The 21,965-nt window shown below is 37.8% G+C and overlaps 1 protein-coding gene across 19 annotated transcripts in view; it reads left to right on the forward strand.

The window, feature by feature from the left end:
- Positions 1-21,965, forward strand: part of PTPRK (protein tyrosine phosphatase receptor type K) — a 417,047-nt gene that overhangs the window by 372,530 nt on the left and 22,552 nt on the right. For 3 of the 19 annotated variants that reach the window (XM_030022191.2, XM_030022194.2, XM_030022197.2), the window contains exons 14-20: positions 6,962-7,100; positions 8,212-8,253; positions 10,379-10,408; positions 13,921-14,090; positions 16,233-16,268; positions 19,279-19,290; positions 20,460-20,644. In XM_030022191.2, coding sequence (XP_029878051.1) covers positions 6,962-7,100; positions 8,212-8,253; positions 10,379-10,408; positions 13,921-14,090; positions 16,233-16,268; positions 19,279-19,290; positions 20,460-20,644 — 614 coding nt within the window. The remainder of the gene's footprint in view (positions 1-6,961; positions 7,101-8,211; positions 8,254-10,378; positions 10,409-13,920; positions 14,091-16,232; positions 16,269-19,278; positions 19,291-20,459; positions 20,645-21,965) is intronic. The other 16 variants (XM_030022201.2, XM_030022211.2, XM_030022200.2 and 13 more) reach the window with 12 other exon arrangements.

The following is a 21,965-nucleotide window of genomic DNA, read 5'->3' on the forward strand; positions in this document are numbered from 1 at the left end:
GCTAAGCATCAGCTCACTACCCTCCTGTTGGAGCACAGGTGAGGAGAAGAGGCTGGTGGTGCCGGGCATCTTCCTTTTCACCAGCAGAGCCTGGTAAACTCTTTTCCTTGGGGCAGCCGTGGACCTTGGTTACCATGGTGACAGGGATGAACCTGACACTTCAAAGCACAGCTCGGGGAATCACGTTTTCGATTCATAATCAAGTACAATTTTTCTTTTTAATAATGCTACCCTAAAAAGCTGTAATTTAGAGTCCTGGAAGCAACAGCTTAGATGTACCCAAACCCTAGTGAATTTCTAGCATGCCTTCACCTCCCAGAAGCTGTACTCCAAGAGAGAAGCTCTTTGGAAGATGTAGAGAAGGGAGAATTGTGGGGATTCCTTTCCCAGTAAATGTATCTCCAGCTTTCAGCCTGAAAAAGAAAAATCTTAAAGAGAGGCTGGCGGTATACCAAACTGACTCACATGCAGAAATCCGTAAAATCTCATGAATCATGTGCATAGTTTTCTGGAACAAGTTGCACATCCCGTCTCCCCCATCCCTGCAAAAGCACATTCAAGTGTTTTCATCAAACAGAATCAGCTGACACTTTTTTTTTTTTTTTTTTTTTTGACGTAATTAAGCTAAAAGGGGTTACGGATCTTCTCTCTCTGAACTCAAATTTATTAATTAACTTTCAGACTTCTAAAAATTTCCTTAATTGCACAATGATTATCATTCTAGCAAAACAGTAACTAAACTGATGGAGATGGAATGATCTTTCTGGGCAGATGATTAAAACACAGGGCAGACCAGTCTAAAAGAAAATATTCATCAGAGAATTTCACTAAATTTCTCAACAAGCCCTTTTCTCAGGTGGTAGACTGACATATCTCCAGAGCTGGCTGGAACTCCAGTTTCATTTGATGTTATCCTGATGTTACCTTGTTGAACTCATTCAGACATCATTCCTGGTTTTAATTAAAAGTTTTTGAATGCCACATAACAAAGGTGCAGAACAGATTATCTTGAGCAGAGCTATTTTGAATATCAAGCTATGCAGCAATAACACCAGTTTGTGAGAATTCAAAGATCTGCCATAAACAGAAATTAACATTCAAAGAAAATGCAGTGTAATAAAATAGCAGCTTTAATAATGCATAAAACAGAGTTTATTCCCTTGCTCACACAAAGGAAACCCAGCATAAAGTGCTGTGAATGTTAAGAGAGTCAAATGGTATGGTAAGAAGGTTACATATAAAATCTTGTTCAAAACCTCTGATTTAAAAGCTGTCTTTTAGAAGGCTGGCTATCTCTAAGTGGTACCATACAAGCAGCCCTGCGAAATCCTACCAGAATTTTCTGCTTGAATAATTTTGTTTGGATGAGCGAGTAGAATATCATTATCTTGATTCCAACACCATCTCCTTAGGAAGGTATAGGTGAATAGATTTTGTGCTGAGTCTCATAAATTCTCTGACAATTTTGCAAGGCTGTGTGTAAATTCTGAACCACAGAAGGAAGGAGGAGACAGGAAAGCAATATGTGCCATGACTGGATTCCTTATGCCACGGTACACTTTAAGAATTAAGTATGAATATTATGCATACACCCAATTTTAGAAGTGGGTGTTGGATTTGTAGGTGTATTTGATTAAAAACATGATAAAAAAATGTAGAGGAATTAAGTACATCAGGAAATTGTGAGAATAAGATGGACTCTACCTTACCAACTCTTTAGAATTTTACTGTCCCTGTGAGCATTAGCAATCCTAGTCTAATTTAGTGCCGTTCACAATTGAACTTCATGCTGCTGATCATGGGAAGTCAGCTGGTTGAATATTGTCCTTAAGTATCTATGAAAACAAGGAAAATTACTTCTTATATTGTGACTATTATTGGCAGTGTGCAGAGCCAGAATCACTGGATCAAGTTATTTTATGAACTTTGTGAATGGGACTGTGGAATATGATTGCTGTTACTGTTCATTAGTTCAGAAGAAAGGCAAGTGGATAAGTTGCTAAATCCAGTGTTCTCCTCCCAATCTAGCTCATAAATCTTCTGTGTAGGCAGCTATTCTTACAGGGGGGAAAATGTAGTTAACTCTCTGTTTCAGATCAGAAACTCTTCTTGCAATTTTTATGCAAGATGAGTTTGCATTGGTTGAAAACTGTAGGATTATCTCTTCTTAGACTTACAGGGTCAAATTCTGAAAAATATAGTAATATGCAAGGATATTGTAAAAATTAACACTTAACTATAGGTCTGTTAGAGTAAGGCTGGCCAAAGGAATTAATAGCCAATAGAGAGTCCATTTTCATATGATCATCATTCTGTTACCATACAAGGTTCTTTTTCAAATCAATAAATTACCTTTTAATACAGTCTGCCGTTCAAGACATAAGAAAGGATTGCAAGACTAGATTACTAAAAAGGAATGTTAGGAATTAGTAAAGCAGGTGTTTCTATAACTTAAACAATTTTAGACCATTTTTACCTTGCTTAGAAATATGCAGTAGTTAACTCCAGTTATCAAAATAATTCAATTTTTAACTACTGTATCTCTCCAATTGAGAGAGAAAGATGTTGTGGGAGACCATGTCAAAGGCTTACAGAAGTCAAGATAGATGACATCAGTAGCTCTTCCCTTGTCCAGTGACAGAGTCACTCCATCATAGAATGCCACTAGGTTGGTTAGGCAAGATTTGCCCTTGGTGAAGCCTTGGTTAGTTGAGTTGCTCTGTTTGGCAAAACCAGCAGTTCAGCCTATAGAAAAGCCACTTCAGAGAAAGAAAAATCCTGACAGTCTTGTAGTCTAGAGAGAGCAAATTCTCAGTCTCAGCAGAATTTCTCTTGCTGCTGTAGTCCTTGTGCCATCAGCAACCAGGAGACACTGACTTAAACACGTAAGTTTAACACATAGGTACAAGGTTTCTGTGGTTTTGTCCTTTAGTGATGTATGTGTAAGCTCACACATGCTTATTACAATACACTTTGAACTGTCAAAATTAAAAAACAAGTGATACGAAATACTTTCAAATTCATAAGTTTCATTAAATGATTCTATGCTGCATTCAATAGCTTCCTCAAAATAATATATTTTATTGCATACAATGCGCATACACATAAATAATAGATTACAGTGTGATTTATATCTGTAATTGCTTTCATATAGTCTCCAAATGTAACATTTAGTCTAGAGAATGCATATATTATCTGTTGCTGGAAACATGCCTATAATAATCCTGGCTTCATTTAAGTCAAAAGCAATTTTTCTGTTGATACTGGGGAGAGGGGTAGCATTTTGCCCATAGATTTTAGCATTTTGGATATAGGAAACTCAACCAATGGTTATACACTTGCTTACTTAGTCTATGATTTTTCAATATAATTTTCTCCACTAATTTAGGACTCTGTGGTACATTTCTAGTGGGCACCAGCTTTTATCTCATAAGCAGCATTGAAGTTCATGGAATGAGTTACTGTTTTTTACTTCAAACCCCTTAGTGTGAGGAAACCAGGATAAATGGATAAGCAGTTTCTTCCTGGCTTTCCACTGTTGTTCTAAAAACTGAACAGAGAGTTTCATTTTCAACAGTTGAGTTTGGTGATCCAAACTCAATCATTTCTTACAGAATATATAATAAAACACCAGTGCCTACGTCAGGTGAATAAGTAAACTCCCTGTCCTGGTTTCAACTGGGATAGAGTTAATTGTCTTCCTAGTAGCTGATACAGTGCTATGTTTGAGTTCAGTATGTGAAGAATGTTGATAACACTGATGTTTTCAGTTGTTGCTAAGTAGTGTTTAGTCTAAAGTCAAGGATTTTTCAGCTTCTCAAGCCCAGCCAGCGAGAAAGCTGGAGGGGCACAAGAAGTTGGCACAGGACACAGCCAGGGCACCTGACCCAAACTGGCCAACGGGGTGTTCCATACCGTGTGACGTCCCATCTAGTATAGGAACTGGGAAGTGGGGGCGGGGGGATCGCCACTCAGGGACTAACGGGGTGCCGGTCGGCGGGTGGTGAGCAATTGCACTGCGCATCATTTGTACATTCCAACCCTTTTATTGTTACTGTTGTCGTTGTATTAGTGTTATCATTATCATTATTATTTTCTTCCTTTCTGTTCCATTAAACTGTTCTTATCTCAACCCACGAGTTTTACTTCATTTCCCAATTTTCTCCCCCATCCCACTGGGTGGGGGGGAAGTGAGTGAGTGGCTGCGTGGTGCTTGGTTGCCTGCTGGGGTTAAACCACGACACTCCCTCAGTCACATTTCCTTCAGATTTTCTGAGAAGTGCATAGTTGTTTCTCTAAGCTAACTTTTCTGAATGAAATAACATTGTGAGTGGCCAAGCAATGATTTTAAACATGACTCTGAGAAGCACCTGTATTGCAGCTTGCTTTATCAAGCAGTAAGGGTACTATCTTTCTCCAGGAAAGTGTGAGACAGGTCTTTCATTCTTTCCCCTCTACTCTGTCATCTCTCACTAATATTCCTGTGAAAACACCCCCATCCTGATCAAGGCTCAAAGCTTGTGCTTTTGGATGTATTTTTGAGACTTCAACTTTTGAAGTGCATCTTCAGGTCAGATCCAATCCTTGTGATTCGTATTTTGAAATCTCTCAAAGACCTGGTCTTGAATCTCCATCCACACAACTAAATCTCTTGCTCAAGCCTTAGTTATTTTGCAGCTTGATCAGTTCTTACCTTTGCTAGGTCAGAGCTACCCAGCTGCGCTCACATTGTACTCATGGCAATTCCAGACACAGCGACTATCCTACTCCTGCATGCTCCCGTCTCTACCCTTCCCACGTCCTTGCTGTTTCTCAGTACCCCATACAGCAAACATGAGGTTTTTTCCCGTTGGCATATAAAGCCATTTATATTTTAACTTTGATTGGTCTTTTGACTCTACTGATTGGCCTTTTGGCTTTACTGCTTATCAAATGTTCATTCGTATTTGTCACATCCAGCCCAGCTAATAGTAGACTGGGAGCCGATTCATTTTAAACATTGAGAATCTCGAACACCTTCTTCTTCCAGTTCTACCTCAATAGTCATCCCCCTTGTTTCCTGTTAGACAGCATCGTATGCGTATCTGGCATTAATTCTAGCTTGTGTGTGAGTATGTGTTGTGTGTATGCAGCTACACATGCACGCACCATTTACCTGATCCTGACTCTTACCCCTGGACACCTCAACGACACGTATAGTACTAACAAAATATATAGGATTGAGTCCACGCAGGTTATGTATGCAAGTGTGTATGCAGGCATGTATTTACACAAAGGAGGAAGCATTTAGTATTTCTCAGCAGACAGAGTTCAAGCTGTTGGGGAGAGAGATAATTATGATGATGAAGTCTTATGATGATGATTAAGTTTTATGATTAAAGCACTGCCAGATCTCTCACTGTCTGCCTAGCTCTCGCATGGGTGTCTGGAAGGGAGCACGTTCCCAACTCAGAAGGTTGTTCTGAGGGCAAGTTGTTAGTAAGTGGTTCAGATACTGCTGAGGTGGAGGTTACAGAAACAAGTAATAGTGATTTTAAATAACAGCATGATCCTTCCCTCAAAAGATAATATGGGTTCCTGCACGTGGAACCTGAATAGAAACAGTCTGAGTAACATAGTTAAAGTATTAGATACCAATTATCCCTGGTACTGACTACGCTGGCTTTCTGAAAGGCCTGTGGAGCAGATTTTCAGGGCAGCGGTAGTCCTTCTCTGGTGTGGCTTCACCTCGGTTTTCGTTCTGCTTGTTTTGGTGGTCTGTTGAGAAGCATCTTAGTTTCAGAGTAACGGATATTTTCTGTGTAATGACATAGGCATGATGATACCAACAGCTTGTAACTACTCCGCGTGCAGCTGCTGTGAGGGGGGAGAGGTTAAGTGGCACCTGCTGCATGCCGGGTGGAGGGTGAGAGAAGACGGGTCAGAGAGAGCGAGCGAGTGTATGTACCCACCCGTGCCTCGTGAGCAAGCAAACGGCAAAGTGCTAAGCCACAGCCTTAGAAAGTAAGAACTAGAGAACTGAAGAGCCGTTTCCTATTTTACAAGTAAACACCTCATGGGATTTTACCCGTGGCTGAAACCTATTTATAATTTTTGATATTTTTGCCAGGCTGGAAAACCCCATGATCCTGATGCTTTGTACGCCAGGCTGTGATGCAAAGAGGTGCAGACTGAATGGCTGTGCTCTTTCATATATATTCTGTTTTCCTCTCTGCTGTAACCTGTGGCCTCAGCCCACTCAGCTGTGTTACAGAGTGTTTTCGCCTCTGTGTAGAATAGCGATTTTTTATTATTATTATTTTATTTTTTTCAGGGCCTATAAACAGAAATAAAACTACGGCTGACTTTAGGCTTGGCTTTGTGAATGACCTTATTTGGAGAATCAAAATTCCCAGTAGAATGCCGGGCAGATGCTGTAGGGTGAATTAATATACAAAGGTGGACTGAAACTGGGTGAAGGAGAGAAGGACTAGAGTTTAGGGTGCCAGTTGCGGCTTGGAAAAGAAAGTGTAATTTACTGTTTGTGAGTTAACGTAATCTCACTAGTCAATGTTAAATATTCCGTATTTAATATCTGAAAAAATAACATTAAATGAAGTAATGGTGATTTAGTTGATAGATTGTCTCTGCTTTGTCTTCTGCTTTGTAATACAGTAACTTGTTTGGAAATCCAGATGCATATATGCTTCTGTATACAGGAAGTTATGTGTGTATATTTATATATTTGTACCTGTATACACACATACATAGTCATATGTTTGGTGTTGCAAATGTATGTCATATAGATTGAAATTTATAGCGTGTCTATGTACATATGTGTAGATGTGTAAACACATGATGCATGTATCTATATTCTGGCTACTGTATTAAAACACACACATATTTGGAAATTATCACCAATTATGATTTCCTTTTCTCTAGTGCTTACACATTTAAGCAACTTCTTTTTTGATTCATTTAGCAGCAGCAACAGAAGAACCTGAGGTGATTCCGGATCCAGCTAAACAAACAGATCGAGTGGTGAAAATAGCAGGAATAAGTGCTGGAATTCTGGTATTCATCCTACTTCTCCTTGTTGTCATATTGATCGTCAAAAAAAGGTAAGAAAATGATCTGTGCTGATCCCTCTTTTTTTTCTCCATATCAAACAATAATGAAATGGGTATTTTTTACAGGTCTTTTAAAAAAAAAAAAGTTCAGGACCAGTAGCTCTCCTCAGTTTTTGGATGAGTTCTTTGTGTTTCCTGTTGGTTTTGCTGTGATTCTTATGATGGATTTAAAGAGAGGATTTCTTTATATTTGGGATCAAATAGCTATACATTTTCTCGTACTTATTTACAAGTAGTTTTAAGTTGCAGTTGGAGGAATGTACAGAATATTAAAATTGGTGGAACTGAAATTCATGGAGCCTTTTTTTTTTTAAAGCAAAGAACAAAAGAATAACTTACTGTACTTTTCATGTTGTAATCACATAATGAATTTGATTTTCTATATGCAGCTCTAATGAGTTATTTGTATCTGTGTGTTATCCAGCTTGCAAAATAATGTAATTTTATACCTCTATTTATGCTCTTGTAAACCTGGAGTTTTTTCTTGAAAGTCATACCACATCACTGTAAAATTATCTAGCAAGTCCTTAGTGCATGAAATTGTTTAAAAGTGTATTAATTTGAATGAATTTTTATTTTTTCAGTGCTTTCTTAGACAGTAAGCAATATCGCCATCTTCTGGCATAGTACAATGCTAACTCTGCATCCAAATGCTCCTACCTATTGTAAATTGTGCTACCCTATTCCTCGGTCAGTTTTTAAAGTCTCGACTTCCCAGTAGTTGCAACTCTTTTAACCTGGCATAAAAGTTCATAATATGGCTCTATAAATCCGTAGTTATAGCATAGAAACCAATTCGTCTCTTTCTGTGCACCCCCTCCCTGGCGGGTCCCCTTTGCAGGACACGAGCTGATTTTTCTTGGGTAGAACAAGACCTTTATCTTCCAGTGGTGTGTGCATTGCATTCCCTTGCCTTTTGCAGAAGTCTTAATGAAAAGTATATTTGTAAATGTTGCGAATGCTCCTCTAAATGCAAGTTGCTATTATTTTTAAAGATTAAGAAAAAAAATTAAAATTGTACCTAAGATCATTCTATATGTTATAATTTCTGGTTTGCATTAGATTTTTTTAATTTATTGCCTCTTTACAATTATCCCTGGAGATATATAACTTGGAGAAGAAACGTCTGCATTAGAAACATTAGGTATGCTTATAGTGTTCTGTGTTAGTTAGCTACATATGTGATTTTTCCCAAAAGTGCTTTTACTTTTCTCTGTTGTTTACCTCTGTGGTTGAGAATTAACACATATGCAAAAGGTCCAACTCATCATATGCAAAAACAGTCAACCAATTTTATTTACACAACTTTTGAAAAACAAAAAAATAGTTGTTTTTAAGCTTTCAGGAAGAAATCTCTATTTTATAGCTTTATTGCAAGGTATGTGCTGGGGAGTATCATCTTCTCAGTGTGTGTTGCAGTGGTCCCCTTATGTATAATAGAAGACTCTGTGTGTGTGCATGTGTGTGTGTGAGTGAGAGACTGTCTACCACTATATATTGTCAGTCACTTCAAGATGGGATTGACTAGTTTTGCAGGTAACAAAAAAAATAAGCTTTAAATTCAGTGTGTTTATTTTTCCTATCCTTTTTACCTCTTGCATTCAAAGTCCTTTTAGACTGGTACTTTCCCTGTTAAATTGTTTGATAAGTTAATCATGTCCAAGAAATGATATTTTTAAATATCCCCTTTTTTCCCCTTCCCTTTTCTGAACCTGTGAAGTCCATATCCTCTTAGGAATGATACTTGATCATCATTCTAAAGCACATAACATTTCTAAACTCCTGTGCCATTTTGTATTCAAAATAGGTGAGAAATTAACCTGTTTAATGAATCTTTAATGTTTGACAATTTTTCATCATGATAGTTTAATTGGTTTTCTATCGCGTACGTTATAGGTGTGCCATTCCGTCCCTGACCCCGCTTAGGGAAAGTGGGCAGGTTTTTTTTAATACCAGCTTTAGTCAAGGTCTCTTACAAAAAGCATAGAAAGCCTTTGTATACCTGAGTTAATTCAGCCCATCTAGTGAATCAGGGTAATCCACATAATGAAGCCAGGAACAGCTGTAAAAACCCTGACACATTCACACGTACATAAACACACTTCACTTAGTTGTGGTGGGACTGAAAACTGATCCGTTTGAATCATCTTCTGTAGTGTACATATTCAGTGATCCATTATGTAGTATCCCTTTTGGTACCTGAATTGACCACAGCTTATTACACGGAAAAGTTAATAAAACAATGGTTTCTGCATTTTCATTGGTTTATTAAGTCGTATGCACAGCCATCGCTATCTCAATCTGATTAAATGCAGCATTACATTTTATTGAAAAATGGAGTATTAAGCAGTTTTGTTCATGAGCTTGAGATGTTTTAGGCTTTGCCTGATCATTTTGTACAAATTGATTTGAAGTTTTCCCGAATGAAGCTCTTAACAGCTCTCACAGAGTTTTACTGAAGTAATCAAACCAACTAAGAAAAGGGATACTGCATCTTTAACAAGCAATGCCATTTTTATTTTCTAAGTCATTGTTGGACTATTTCCAAATGTCCTTCATTTCCTTCCATTTGTTTACCTTCCATATTTTTAATGCTTAGCATGACTACATCAGCATTTCCAATTATAAGATTTTAAAATAGAAGACATATGTTTGCATTCAGGAAATGTGTGGTATATATGTCAGTACACACATATCTGTTGTAAACGTGCATTCTTTAAAATGTGTGTACTCATATAGCTACATATAGTATGCATACAAACATATACGTATACACCTGTGTACCGATAAAGATGTTAAAATGAATGACATGAAATTTGTTTTCTGATTAAATGTATTTATTAATGCAATCTTTAGTTTTTGTAACTGAAAAGTAAAAAGCATATTTACTGCACAAGATTTGTACACAGCTGTTCATTCGTCATGACATCTAGGTGTTGATCATTATATTATGCTGAATTGCATGTTGAAAATACACAATCCATTTAATTTTCAAATTTTTTGGCAATAAATGAAATCTCAGCATGTAATTTTCTCAAGTGATCTTTCTAAAAAACAAACCATTTTTATATGCTAGTGTATTTTTTTTTTAATTGCATGGCAAAGTAAGGCTAGTTTGTGCATGAGCAACTTGAAATGCTAACCAAAGAAACATGAATTTTTCAATTTTTTTTTAAGCGCACATTTCTCTGCTTTATTGAATGTGACAGAGTCACGCTTTTCATTCACCATTGCTTCTCTTTTTCCACTGTCTGTGATTTGCTTGCCAGGAGGAGCTACTATTCTTACTCCTACTATCTGTAAGTAGAATACGGGTGACTTACTATTTTACGTGTTTTAAAGATGCAGTATCCCTTTTTAAAAAAGAAAACCAGTCTCTATAATTTTCCTAAAGTTTTATTGGTAGTTACCTTTCTTTATTCTCAGGCTTGAAAAATTGCTGGTATCATTGTTCCTGTTACTCTTACCCTGTGGTTTTTTTTAAAGGGATATTGTATTTCTAACTGTATATTGAGACTTTTGCTTCTTGCTACAGTTTTTCCCATAACTATCATTTTAGTTTATTGTAATCATAATTTAATTTGCATTATGATTCACAGCAACACATCACACTAAGGAAAAAAATCTCTTTTCCCATTTCCTAGCTAGAGAACTGTGCTTGTAAATCACAAATTGTTCCTTCTTAGCGTATCAGTTAGCAGGAGGGATCCTGTGCACCACTTTTCCTACGCAGATTGTAGGCAGATGCCAGACCTTTATAAATAGGTCTCTGCCCTACCAATGGCAGAGCAACACATCTACCTCTGTGGTACCAACCTTTTTTTTTTTTTTTTTTTTTTTTTTTTTTTTTTTCCCCAGAAATATTTTTTGTGAAGTGGTCTGCATCTATTGCTTGTGAGGTGCTTTCCATACACATTTTAAAATGTGGATCTTACTATAGGACATAGGGTTTGCATAATGTTTTGCCTCATTGAAGCAAAGCTGACTTTTTTTATACCTCTAGACCAAATTAGTTTTTGTGAGGGCTGCAGCAGTTTTGGCTGTGATTGAGCAAAGCAGTTACACACATTCTTAATTTTAAATAAATGCGTAAAGCCCTTGACTTCAGAGGGGATCTGAGAATGCACTCAAGTGCTTTGATGAACCCGTGCTGTCTGATAATGATGCTCTTCCACATTTTTAAGCAGATTAGTTGACTTCTTTAAACAAACTTAAAAATTAAAAAAAAGCTAAGCTGGCTTAGCTAACTGCCGTTCTCCCGTTTATTGTGACAAATTATAATTTCCTTGTTAAATAACAATTGCTTCCGCTCGAGATAATTCACCGCACAGTTTCATCCTATGATGGAGCACTTTTCCCCTCCAGCTCCCACTGAAACACCCACCTGCGCAGGTTCACCCAACTGGATCCTTTAGCAGATAATGAGAATCATTTACACTTTCTGTCAGCCTCGAGTACTTTAACCGTGATTTGCTTAACTATCGTGAAGCATAGATTGCATGTGCCTTTAGCCAAGTGAAGGAAGGAAAAAAGGAAAGGAAAAACACATCAAACCCCGAGGGAGCCAGGAGCTGTTAAACAATAAAGCTGTCCTCCCATTTCCCAGCAGCTTTGGGTTGCAGCTCTACAACACAATAGGCCTTTTTAGGAGTTGAAGCAGAGCATACGAATTAGAAAGTAGCTACTCTAATAAGCTAATAACTTGAAAGCCTTAATAGCTGTTGATTTATTTAGCGTAGTTAGCAAGTTTTGTTACAAAGTGGTGCTTCAAAGAAGGGCTTAATATAGTCGAGATGAGATGTAATAATCTTTTTGTTCCATTTCTGAGGTGGCATTAGAAAAAGGCAATCTTCAGTGTATAGAGACTATCTGAAAGGCTTTGAAACTTAAAAAACCAGTCTGAACTAGAAATGCCAGTTTTGTGAAAGCTTTGATAGTATCGGGAACCCAGTTATAAAGCTCAAGCAGTTTCACTTCTGAAGTTCTGTTGGTCTTCATTTGTTCAACCAGAGCATCATTTAAACCAATTTTTCTTAAGTAAATAGGAATGTGTGGAGTAAATGTATAAAATAAAGCATTTTAGGGGGGACATCCAACTGTCACTGGTTCTTTAGTTTTCACTGAACAACTGATACACACAGAACCGCCATGTACACCACAAGGGTTTGATGGAAAAATGAGAGGTTGAGAGACCACCTTTGGGATTTTTGTAGCGAGCGGGTTATTGAGTAGTCATTTTCCAACTAGTCTATCTGTAAATGGGGGAAAGAAAAGAGGGCGGGGACAAAATAAGGAGATGAGTCTGATAGGTGGAAGAATCTTTGTTATTCTCAGGAGTGCTCTGCCCATCTGTATCCTACTTTGTGGCCCCTTACTGTGAGCAAAGACTATTAACATAAGAAACAGTCCTCTTAACATTTTCTTAAATATGCAAAAACATGAAGTGTGTCCTGCCCCAGAGGGTGGCGTGGGTCCTTTCTGGTGGATGTGCCCAGGACTTAACAAGTAAATGGGTGGATAATTTACACTAATATTCTCTTTGTCTACTGTTAGAGTGTGGCACAGAATATTAAAAGTTATCAGAGAATAGAGGAAGAGCAAGCAGTCCTTTTAGTCAGAGAAATGTAAGATAAATACAGTCTAAACAGTTAACAGTATATTTGATGATATTTTATGCAGAAAAAGTTTGTGAAGCTAAGCTGTGTTTTAAACACGCATTTTCAAGAACACAGTACTTTTGGCAATGATTGTATCTCTCCCACGTGGTGTCAGATTTATCCAAATAAGCAGGTTGGCTATGTGTTATACTGCAGTCACAGCTTCAGATGAAAACAAGATTTCAGAACAGTGTGCTGTATGTCACAGGTTCCTGCAGAACCAAGGTGCACTTCATGCTGCTCTGCATACTTCCTACTACTGTAGATATATGCTTTAAGAGTCGTAGGCTTTAAGTGATAATTAAAATTTATTATCTGCTTCCATCTGACTTCTGGCGACAGTGAAAATCGCTTCCCGTTCTTCATCAAAAGGAAAGAATTGAGATATATTTCTGAAGTGTGCACTTTAAGGGCATTGGCTGTTAATTTGAGGGCTTTAGTTGTACAGATTAGGTTGCAGTTTAACTGCAGATACATTTAGAGTGCAAGACTGTTAATGTCAAAATTTAAGTTGTTCCCAAACTGCATGAAAGGTGGGGGGGGGGGGGTTGGTTTGCTTTTTAAAGAACCAAAATTCAGTATCAGGAACAAAGTGTGGTATCATGTTGTATCTTGTGTACTGAATGGGAAGAAAAACTTTTAGCATAAAAGGTAATATGAATCCATATCGAATAATTATGTTTCTTTTGTTATTTCATAGGTTTTTTTGACTAACAAAGTAATTTAGAAGGTTAAATGATTTCTTCCTAACAAGGCGAGCAAGGGGAATGAATTATCCATTTATAAAATCAAAACACAGATTTAAATGGAGATGGTTGATAAAACTGCATGCACAGATGCTTCTTATTTATCATTTCAGTTAAAATGTAATTATATTCTCTAATTTGTTTATATTAGTATAATTGCTGCGCAGGAAAAAAAAAATATTACCAGGGTACAGAAGTTAGCACTTGAATTACAGCATTTGTGTGTATACAGAAAACACATGATCGTGGTTCTTTCATAGCAGCGTGCATAGTTTTATCAATTTCATGCTGGAAAAGTTGTACACAGGAAAATCAGCCAAACTTTTCAGTCACTCAGGATTATAGATAATGATTACTGTAGACATCAGTGTTCATCAAATATTAAGGTGGTTTGGGTTTTTTTTTTTGGCTGGGCAGCAAACTTGCCAAGAAGCGCAAGGATGCCATGGGGACCACCCGCCAGGAGATGACACACATGGTGAATGCGATGGATAGGAGTTACGCTGACCAAAGCACCCTGCATGCAGAGGATCCCCTTTCAATCACGTTTATGGACTCTCATAACTTCAGCCCCAGATGTAAGTACAACAGCGATAGATACTCTGGAGTGTAGGTGAATATAGAAACACGGAAAAAAATTCTACTTTTTTAAGGAAAATTGTTGTAAGCTCCAGGTTTTCTAGGGACACTGGTAAACCCAAAGGTTGAGTAGGGATGTTTGTATGTTATCCTTATTGGTATGTGGCCAATTATTTAAATATTTACATGTACTTTCAGTATGCATTGATACTTGTTCCAGGGAAAATATTATGCTTCTAGAATATCTCAGTTAAAATCTGAAATTGAGTTTGCCCCCATGAGGATATTTAATACCAACATGTTAAATATTACTGTGTAACTCCATGTCTGTAATGAATAATAATATGAGGTCCAAATTAATTTCTTTCTTTTGGCAGTAAGGACATTATAACAGAAGGAAACTGACAATTTTCCTTGCTGTTTGTGAAGTTTAGGAACAAGCTTGTTAATGTATCTGCAAATTTGCTCTATATTCATATTCCTTTTTTGTATACTTGCCAACTGTCTGGTTTTGACAAAATTTGGCAGTTTGGGTTTCTGACAGTTAAGTGTCTAGGTTATAGCTACCACTGTCCAGCACACCTGCCTCCCAGCGTCTGCACTATGCCTTGCACAAAAGCAGGATACTCCACTGGCAAACTCAATACCTCAAAACTAGTGTGTAAATTACCTAAGGGACATAATTCTGCCGTGGAGCTGGCAGGAACCTCACCTTACAGTCACATGGGCTTGTGGCTTGGCTTTAAACAGATCTGAGCAGCCTGAGCTGCTTCTGAATTGCCATCTTTTGGGAATGGCACTCCACCTCCCTTCTCTTGCCTCCCATAGTGCTTACTATGCTTGAGCAAAATACATCCCTTAAGGCTCTTAAGTTCTTTCCTGATTGTTGTAAGGGAAATGGATTTTGGAGGAGGGTTTATTGCTCAGTTTATTGAAGCTTACCAAACTGCAGAGTGCTAACATTTTAAGTGTCTCATAACCAATTATAAATGGGAGTTTAGTATCAGCCTGTGAGTTTTTCTACACAGTTTTGGCTGGAACTGTTTGAAAATTCTCCCAAGTTTGATGTCTTATTGGCATTGAAATTTGTGGAGGCAGGTTTGCAAAGAGTTTGATTTGGACTAAGTTATGGTGCCAGGCAAAGTATCCATCAGGAACCTACATGGCTGTCAGTGAGCCAGGGCTGCCAGGCACTTGGGCAGCCTTCCAGATGGACTAATGTGACACCAAGAGCCCATGAGCCCCAGCCACCACAGCTGTCCTGGCTGGTTGGCAAAGAAGTTTAGCATCACTGTTTTCCAGTGTCCTAGGTATGTGATTTTTTGGGGTGTTGGAGGATTCAGTTCTCCTGACCATCATCTGTGCTGAGGCAAAGAATCTTCCAAGCTTCCGGGGTTTCCTCCTATGCAACAAACTTTTAGGCAGATTGCTTGAGAACTTGAGCTCAGTTTTGTCACAGATCTGTTGCTATTTTAAATTTTTGTTCCAGATTGGAACAAAACCAAATTCTGGATTCCGCCATTTCTGTCTGAAACAGCGCATTTGTCTCTGCACAGTTCTAGTTGTGATAACAAAGGATAAAATTCTATGAATTTTGTTCAAACATCTGCATCTGTGTATCTGTGATTTTCCTGTACTCATTAAGAGCAACATATTTGGCACTGCACACAAAAAAAGCTATTAACTGTAAATATGTATATAATTTTTTTAAATTACATGGAAGACTTTAAAGAAATACCATTTTATTTTGAGATGAGCTATTCAAGTAGTACATGAGAGGATGGGTTTAAAAGGAAAGGAGTTGGTTCTATGAAAGTGAACCTTTATTGTGAAGCAAAAGAACAATAGTGAAGGAGGAGCCCTTTCAAAAACTAAATTGCATGTAATGTCTTCTTTATTTCATTTCAGTAAGAACCTCTTTGCCTTTGTCATTACATTTCCAAAGTCCAAAATAACTGCCTTTCATTCCTCTTTTATTCAGGATGCTTTCTGAAACTGTGTATTCATTCTGGTTTTCTGCTGTAACAAAATTAATGGGGTTTAGTTATCACTTGGTTATACTCTGAAGTACATTGTTTTTATTCTTAAAAATACACAAATTGAGGGTAATGTATTTCTTCATGAGCTTTGTTTTCCTACAGTGCCCAATGATCCACTTGTGCCGACAGCTGTGTTAGGTGAGGACCCTAGCCCTTCATTATCCATTCCTGCATGAGTTTTGTCTCCTTGCATGGTTGAATGTTGAAACAGCTTGTTTTATGTAAAAAATAGCTATGCTGTTGTCAGAAAATAACTCTACACTCAGTTTACCAATTCAGAATTAAACTGACACTGCTTTTAAAATAAAAATTATTTTATGTTCTCATTAAGAAGTTATTCCTAGTCAGTGCTAACTGAAAAATAAATGAGGAAATAGGTAAATGGAAAATAGTAAAACTTTTCTCCCCAGAGCATTCAAACTGACTTCCAATGAACTGGCATGGGAAACTAGAACTCTATTAAGAGATACACAAAAATAAAATTCAGATCCATATTAGTATTACTTGGCATCCAAAGCTCGATTTTCTAAGTAACAAGAATGATACGAAAAATAGAAAAGGGAAAAACCTCCGTAATATCCAAGAGGAAACAACAGTTTTGTAAGTTCTGTACAAAAATTCCTGTATACATCTATTTAAAAGTTTTTCAACTTTGTACTTACTTTAAAAAGAACAGATGTTGGGAGTGGCCAGGCTGCTTATTTCTATGTCGCATCTAACACTGAATGCATGTTTTAGAGGTTTTTTAAAAAATACAAAGATAAAAGTATAATTTGTACCCGAGTTCTTGGTTTGATAAACGCAATGTGCAATACTGAGTTTCAGTCAGTTGCTGAGGTTACTTTAGGATAGAAGAAAAATATCAGGAAGTAGATATGAATATAAACTGAAGTTGAAAATTAATTTCCTAGAAGTAAAGCTTAAAGGGACCTGGAGGCAATTTAATCCCTCCTCTGTTTTGAGATGGGACGTTATACGTATAATATAGACTCCTTCTGGCAATTGATTGTCTACTGTCTTTTAAAAATTTGTAGTGAAGACAATTCTGCTCTTGCAGTGGCATGTTCCAGTGCCTTGCTCCTCCTAAATAAAAATAAAATTCAGATCCATATTAGTATTATTTGGGACCCAAAGCTCAATTTTCTGAGCATTAGTTACTACTAACTGGGTGTTACTACTGAGTACTATTGCTGCTCACCCCCAGTTTTTCCTAACTAGACTAAATCTTCATTGCTGTGGATTGAGCCATTTCCTTTTGAGAGACTCATAGAAAATATGGAGAAGTGACACACTCCTGTCCTTTTAAAACAGTCTTTTACCCATTGAAAGGCTCATGTGTCCTCAATTTTCTCTCTTCAGTTGAGTTAAACCCAGTTCTTTCACCCATCATCATGTAGCTGATGTTTTCTAAATTTGTTATCATTCTTTTCCTCTGAACACTTTCCAACTCATAGGTCGAATTTTTTAATTGTGGTACCCCAAATCTGGTACAGTTCTTAGAAGAAGTCTCAGTGCTGAGCTGAGTGGAATAGGTACCCCCATGCCCTGCTTGTAGTGTTCCTGCTACCTGAACTGTATTTTGTCATTTTTATTGCGCTCATGTTGCTGACTGGTATTGAGTTACCTGCTGAAATCCCAGTTATCATTACCCAGCCCGTCACTCCATTTTGTAGTTATACATTTGACTTCCCTTTCCTACACACAGTATGTTGCATTCACTGTTTAATTCACCTTGTTGATTTTTGCATTGTCTCCCAAATAATCAAGATAAGTTTGAAATCTGATCCTGTACTTGTGAAGTGCTTGTGGTGCCTTACAACCCAGTGCCCTCTGCCCATACTGTCAGGGTATTTTCTATCCCATTATGCAAGTTGTGGGTGAAAATATTGATAGAAAGTATACCCAGGAGGAGCCTTTGCAGATCTTCATGTGAAGTGTCCTCTGAGACTGACAGCAAATGGCTTTTTGTGAGTAGTCTTTGGTCTTTGTCAAGCTGGGTATACTCACCATGTGGGAGATTTATCAAGCCATATTTTGCCTATTTCCTTTTGATAATGTTGCAAATGCTGATCTTTTCACTACAGTAGCCTCTGAGAAAGTTTATAACCATCAGAGCAGTTAGATGCTGGAGCCTTCCACTTTGGGCCCAAGGAAACCTAACCACGTGATTTAAGAATTTTATGAGGGGTGGTGAAATAACACCATTGCCTGAAAGAGCAAAGGGGTAGACTCAGTAATTCTGAATACTTCCCAAAATCAGATCAATGGACTTACAGAAAATGAGTCTTTTCCTGAAATTCTTCTAAGATCTTCTTGTATCTTTTAGCTTTATTTCAGGCACTTACAAGCTACATAGATGCTATTTGGTGATAGTTGTCAAGCTATTCCTAATAGCTCATTTAGGCTATAAGCATATTCCAAAGGTCAATGTGTTGCCACTGCATTGTGGCAGACACAGACAAAGGCAGCTGTGAACAGCGAGGACAAGGGCTTAATTGAAGAACAGTTTAATAGTTCCTGTCTGCATTTCCATCTACTGTAATAGTGTTTGGGGCATGATAGTCTCCTGGTATAAGCGAAGCAATGTTAGTTGGAAGAGGTAATATTTTTCATTGTATGGACTGAAATAGCGGAGAGAAGTAGACAAGATTTTGGGCACACCATGTAGAACGGGTTGGATACCCATAAGCTTGTTCCTTTGGAACTAGATCATTTGGCCTACTCCAACTCCATGTAACCCTTGCTTGGCCCAGCATCACAAAACAGTTTTTCTCTGTTTTATTTAGAGATGAGCAAAATTTTATGGGCTTTAAATTATAGAACGTGTTATTTTATATGAAGCTCTTATTACTCTGTAGCTGCACTAGGTTTCTTTTTCTTCATGTATAGGTTATTAATGCTACTCTCCATTCTGTGTACATTATCACTAAGTTAGTATGACAATTTTGCTTTTCTCAAGTCCCTATCATTACATTGATGGCATAATAATGTGGCCCTTATATTTTTAAAATGGCTTTCATTGTTGCCTATTGTGAAGCTTTAACAACTTTTAATGTCATTTTCTTTTAGTAATTTTCTAATATAGTCCTGAAATAAATTTCTTATGTTCTGTTCACTCATTGTTTTTTGCTGCTTCAATGGGTTAAAGTGCCTATTACTGGTAAGTACACTGCGAGGAATGGGGAGAACTGCAAATCCTGAGGTGGTTTGAAATGTGTGTGATTTAATATGGGTAACACTACAATAAAAAGTGACTGCTGCATGTCACTCGCATTATTAGGCAGTTTAGTGAGGCATAAATGTACTGAAATTAGCAACTTCTGTGACAGTTCAAAGAATTGGGTTTCTTACTAGGAGATCTCATTTCACAAGGCATTAACGGGGTTTGCATTTTGGTGGAATTACAGAAAATCCCTTGGGGTGTTCATGTTTTGCCTGGAGTGTTTTACTTCCTAATCTGGATTCTTTGCAAGGAAAATGGTAAACTGATTTCAGAGAAGTGTAGGGGGGGTTGGCTACCCACTTCTCATTTTGGTAACTACTTTCCAAAAAGGTTTCAATTAGAATTTTTCTTCCTCTGTAAATTCATTTGAACTAGTGATTGCTAATTTAAAGGGAAAAAAAAAAAAAAAAAACCAAACTATTTCACAGAAGGGATCGACAAAATGTGATCACTTCATGCAGCTTTGACGTGGTTTTGATAAGAGGATTGGTGCTGCATAGGGCGTTAGAGAAGACCTCTTTGTTTCTACAGAGCAAAAACTGTGGCTGGAATCAGCACACTCAACAGTTTCGTTTCTCTACTAAAATACCTGAGTTAAAATGACCACTCTGAAGTGCTGATTCATCTTCCCAAATGGAGGTGGTGTTCTGAAGCGGTAGCATAATTGCTTCTCTTTTTTACTGGGATCTCAATTTAGTGTTTGTTGGCTTTAGACAAATGATGTGCTGATACCACTACAGAGTTATTCTAATTTATTGTTTAAGGTGTAGTATTGCTGTTGATACATATTAGCCATTAAAAAAGTAACTTTGGGTGATAGAGGCTGGAGTTTCCAAGTACATTAATGTCATAAAGTTTTGTAGCTTCAAAAAAATGCCCTTCAGACATCTTTATTGCAGGATGAAGGATTGCAAACTTTTGTATGTGTTTGCAGTTAAATTCCTTTATGTACTTTGGAGTATTTATGTGCTGGAGCGTAAGTGCTTTGCGTTCTCAGAAATTAGACACGTTTTTGAAGGAAGAGGTTGAAAATAGATGCTGATATGTATAGCAGCAGGTGTTATTGCCCCACAGGTACCTAATGCATTGATTTCTTCTGAATACAGATGAAAATCACAGTGCAACAGCAGAGTCAAGCCGGCTCCTGGATGTCCCTCGTTACCTCTGCGAAGGCACAGAATCCCCGTACCAGACTGGGCAGCTGCACCCTGCCATCAGGGTGGCGGATCTCCTGCAGCATATTAACTTAATGAAGACCTCTGACAGCTATGGATTTAAAGAGGAGTATGAGGTGAGATCTTCAGTGGTGGGTTTTTGCTAGGAAAAATCCCTTTGAAAGGGACAACCTTTTGTTTGCATTGCATTGCAAAAGGGTGCAACTAAATGTCATGGGTTTAAGTGAAAAACAGATAAAGATAAGCAGGCATGAGATTCCTATATATGTAACCCAAAAATGAAATAGTGAATGGAGTCCAGTGGTTTGAGCCTTTACAAGTGCCTGGAAAAAAACCTATGTGTGTTCCTTAGGGTAGAAGACAACATGCCCTGCTGAATCTTTGCGACATATTGTAAGAAGTTGCCACTCTTTTGTTGCTGCTTTTTAGTTGAAATGCTGTAATTAGTTATGTGAGCTTTCTGAGCCATATTCAGTGCAGATCTCCTGAATTAGGTTAAAGTAAAAGTTTGACCTGGCTGGTTTTGCAAGAAGCACTGACTGGAAGCACTCTCATGATTTATGATAGCATCTCAGTAGAGCAATACTGGGACTAAACTCCAGCTGAGAAGCAGTAAAGATGTGCCAAGGGTAGTAACGTCTTGAAGTTCTAATTAGACCTGCCTGAGCATGTGTACTTACAACTTTAATGTTAAAATGGAAGCAAAAAAAATCCCAGCACTGGAGATAGAAGACGAGTACAGATTCATTTCGCTTCTGGTCTCTGAATCTGTTGTGATTCTTTGGGATTAGAATATCAGGCAGGATACACAGTAAAGATGAGAATGGTACTGCCAAGGTCGCTCGCAATACAGCTAGGTTTAAAATGAGTTCCCTCTGAGTAAGTAATCTCTTCTGACTCAGTTTTCAACCTTCTCTCCTTTCTGCAGCTGTCTCTACTGTAACATAAGAACTGGAATAAATAAATGTGTGGTTTTTAAAAGAATATTATTCTCTTTTCCTCTCTTTTACTTAAATACACTTCGTTATGCTCTGCCTAACTTCAGGGCTAAGCCCAAGTGTCAACCACTGCTGGGGGGGAGGGTGGTCCCTGATGCCGCATGAGGTGTTTTCCTACTTGTTACTTCTTCTGTTACCATACACAACATCTTTGCCCTGGCTTGGGCTTCTGAGAGTGCATTAAAGTTTTGTTTCCGTGGCTACTGTGTACTTTCTGGAGGTAATTTACCCAGATCAGGATAAGAGAACATCTGGAAGGAAAGAATAGCATAGACCTGCAACAGCTGTAAAGTCTCTACGGGCAATGAAGAAAAAGCCGAGGAGGAATAAAAGCTGCTTCTATCACTGCTGAGAGATCAAACTCTTAAGAAGAGTTCAGAAATGTAGAATAATTTTGCTAGTGGCTAGTGGGAAGGATATGAGGAAAAACAAGAACAAT

This window comes from Aquila chrysaetos, chromosome 8 (genome assembly GCF_900496995.4).
Source record: "Aquila chrysaetos chrysaetos chromosome 8, bAquChr1.4, whole genome shotgun sequence".
Lineage (NCBI taxonomy): Eukaryota > Metazoa > Chordata > Aves > Accipitriformes > Accipitridae > Aquila > Aquila chrysaetos.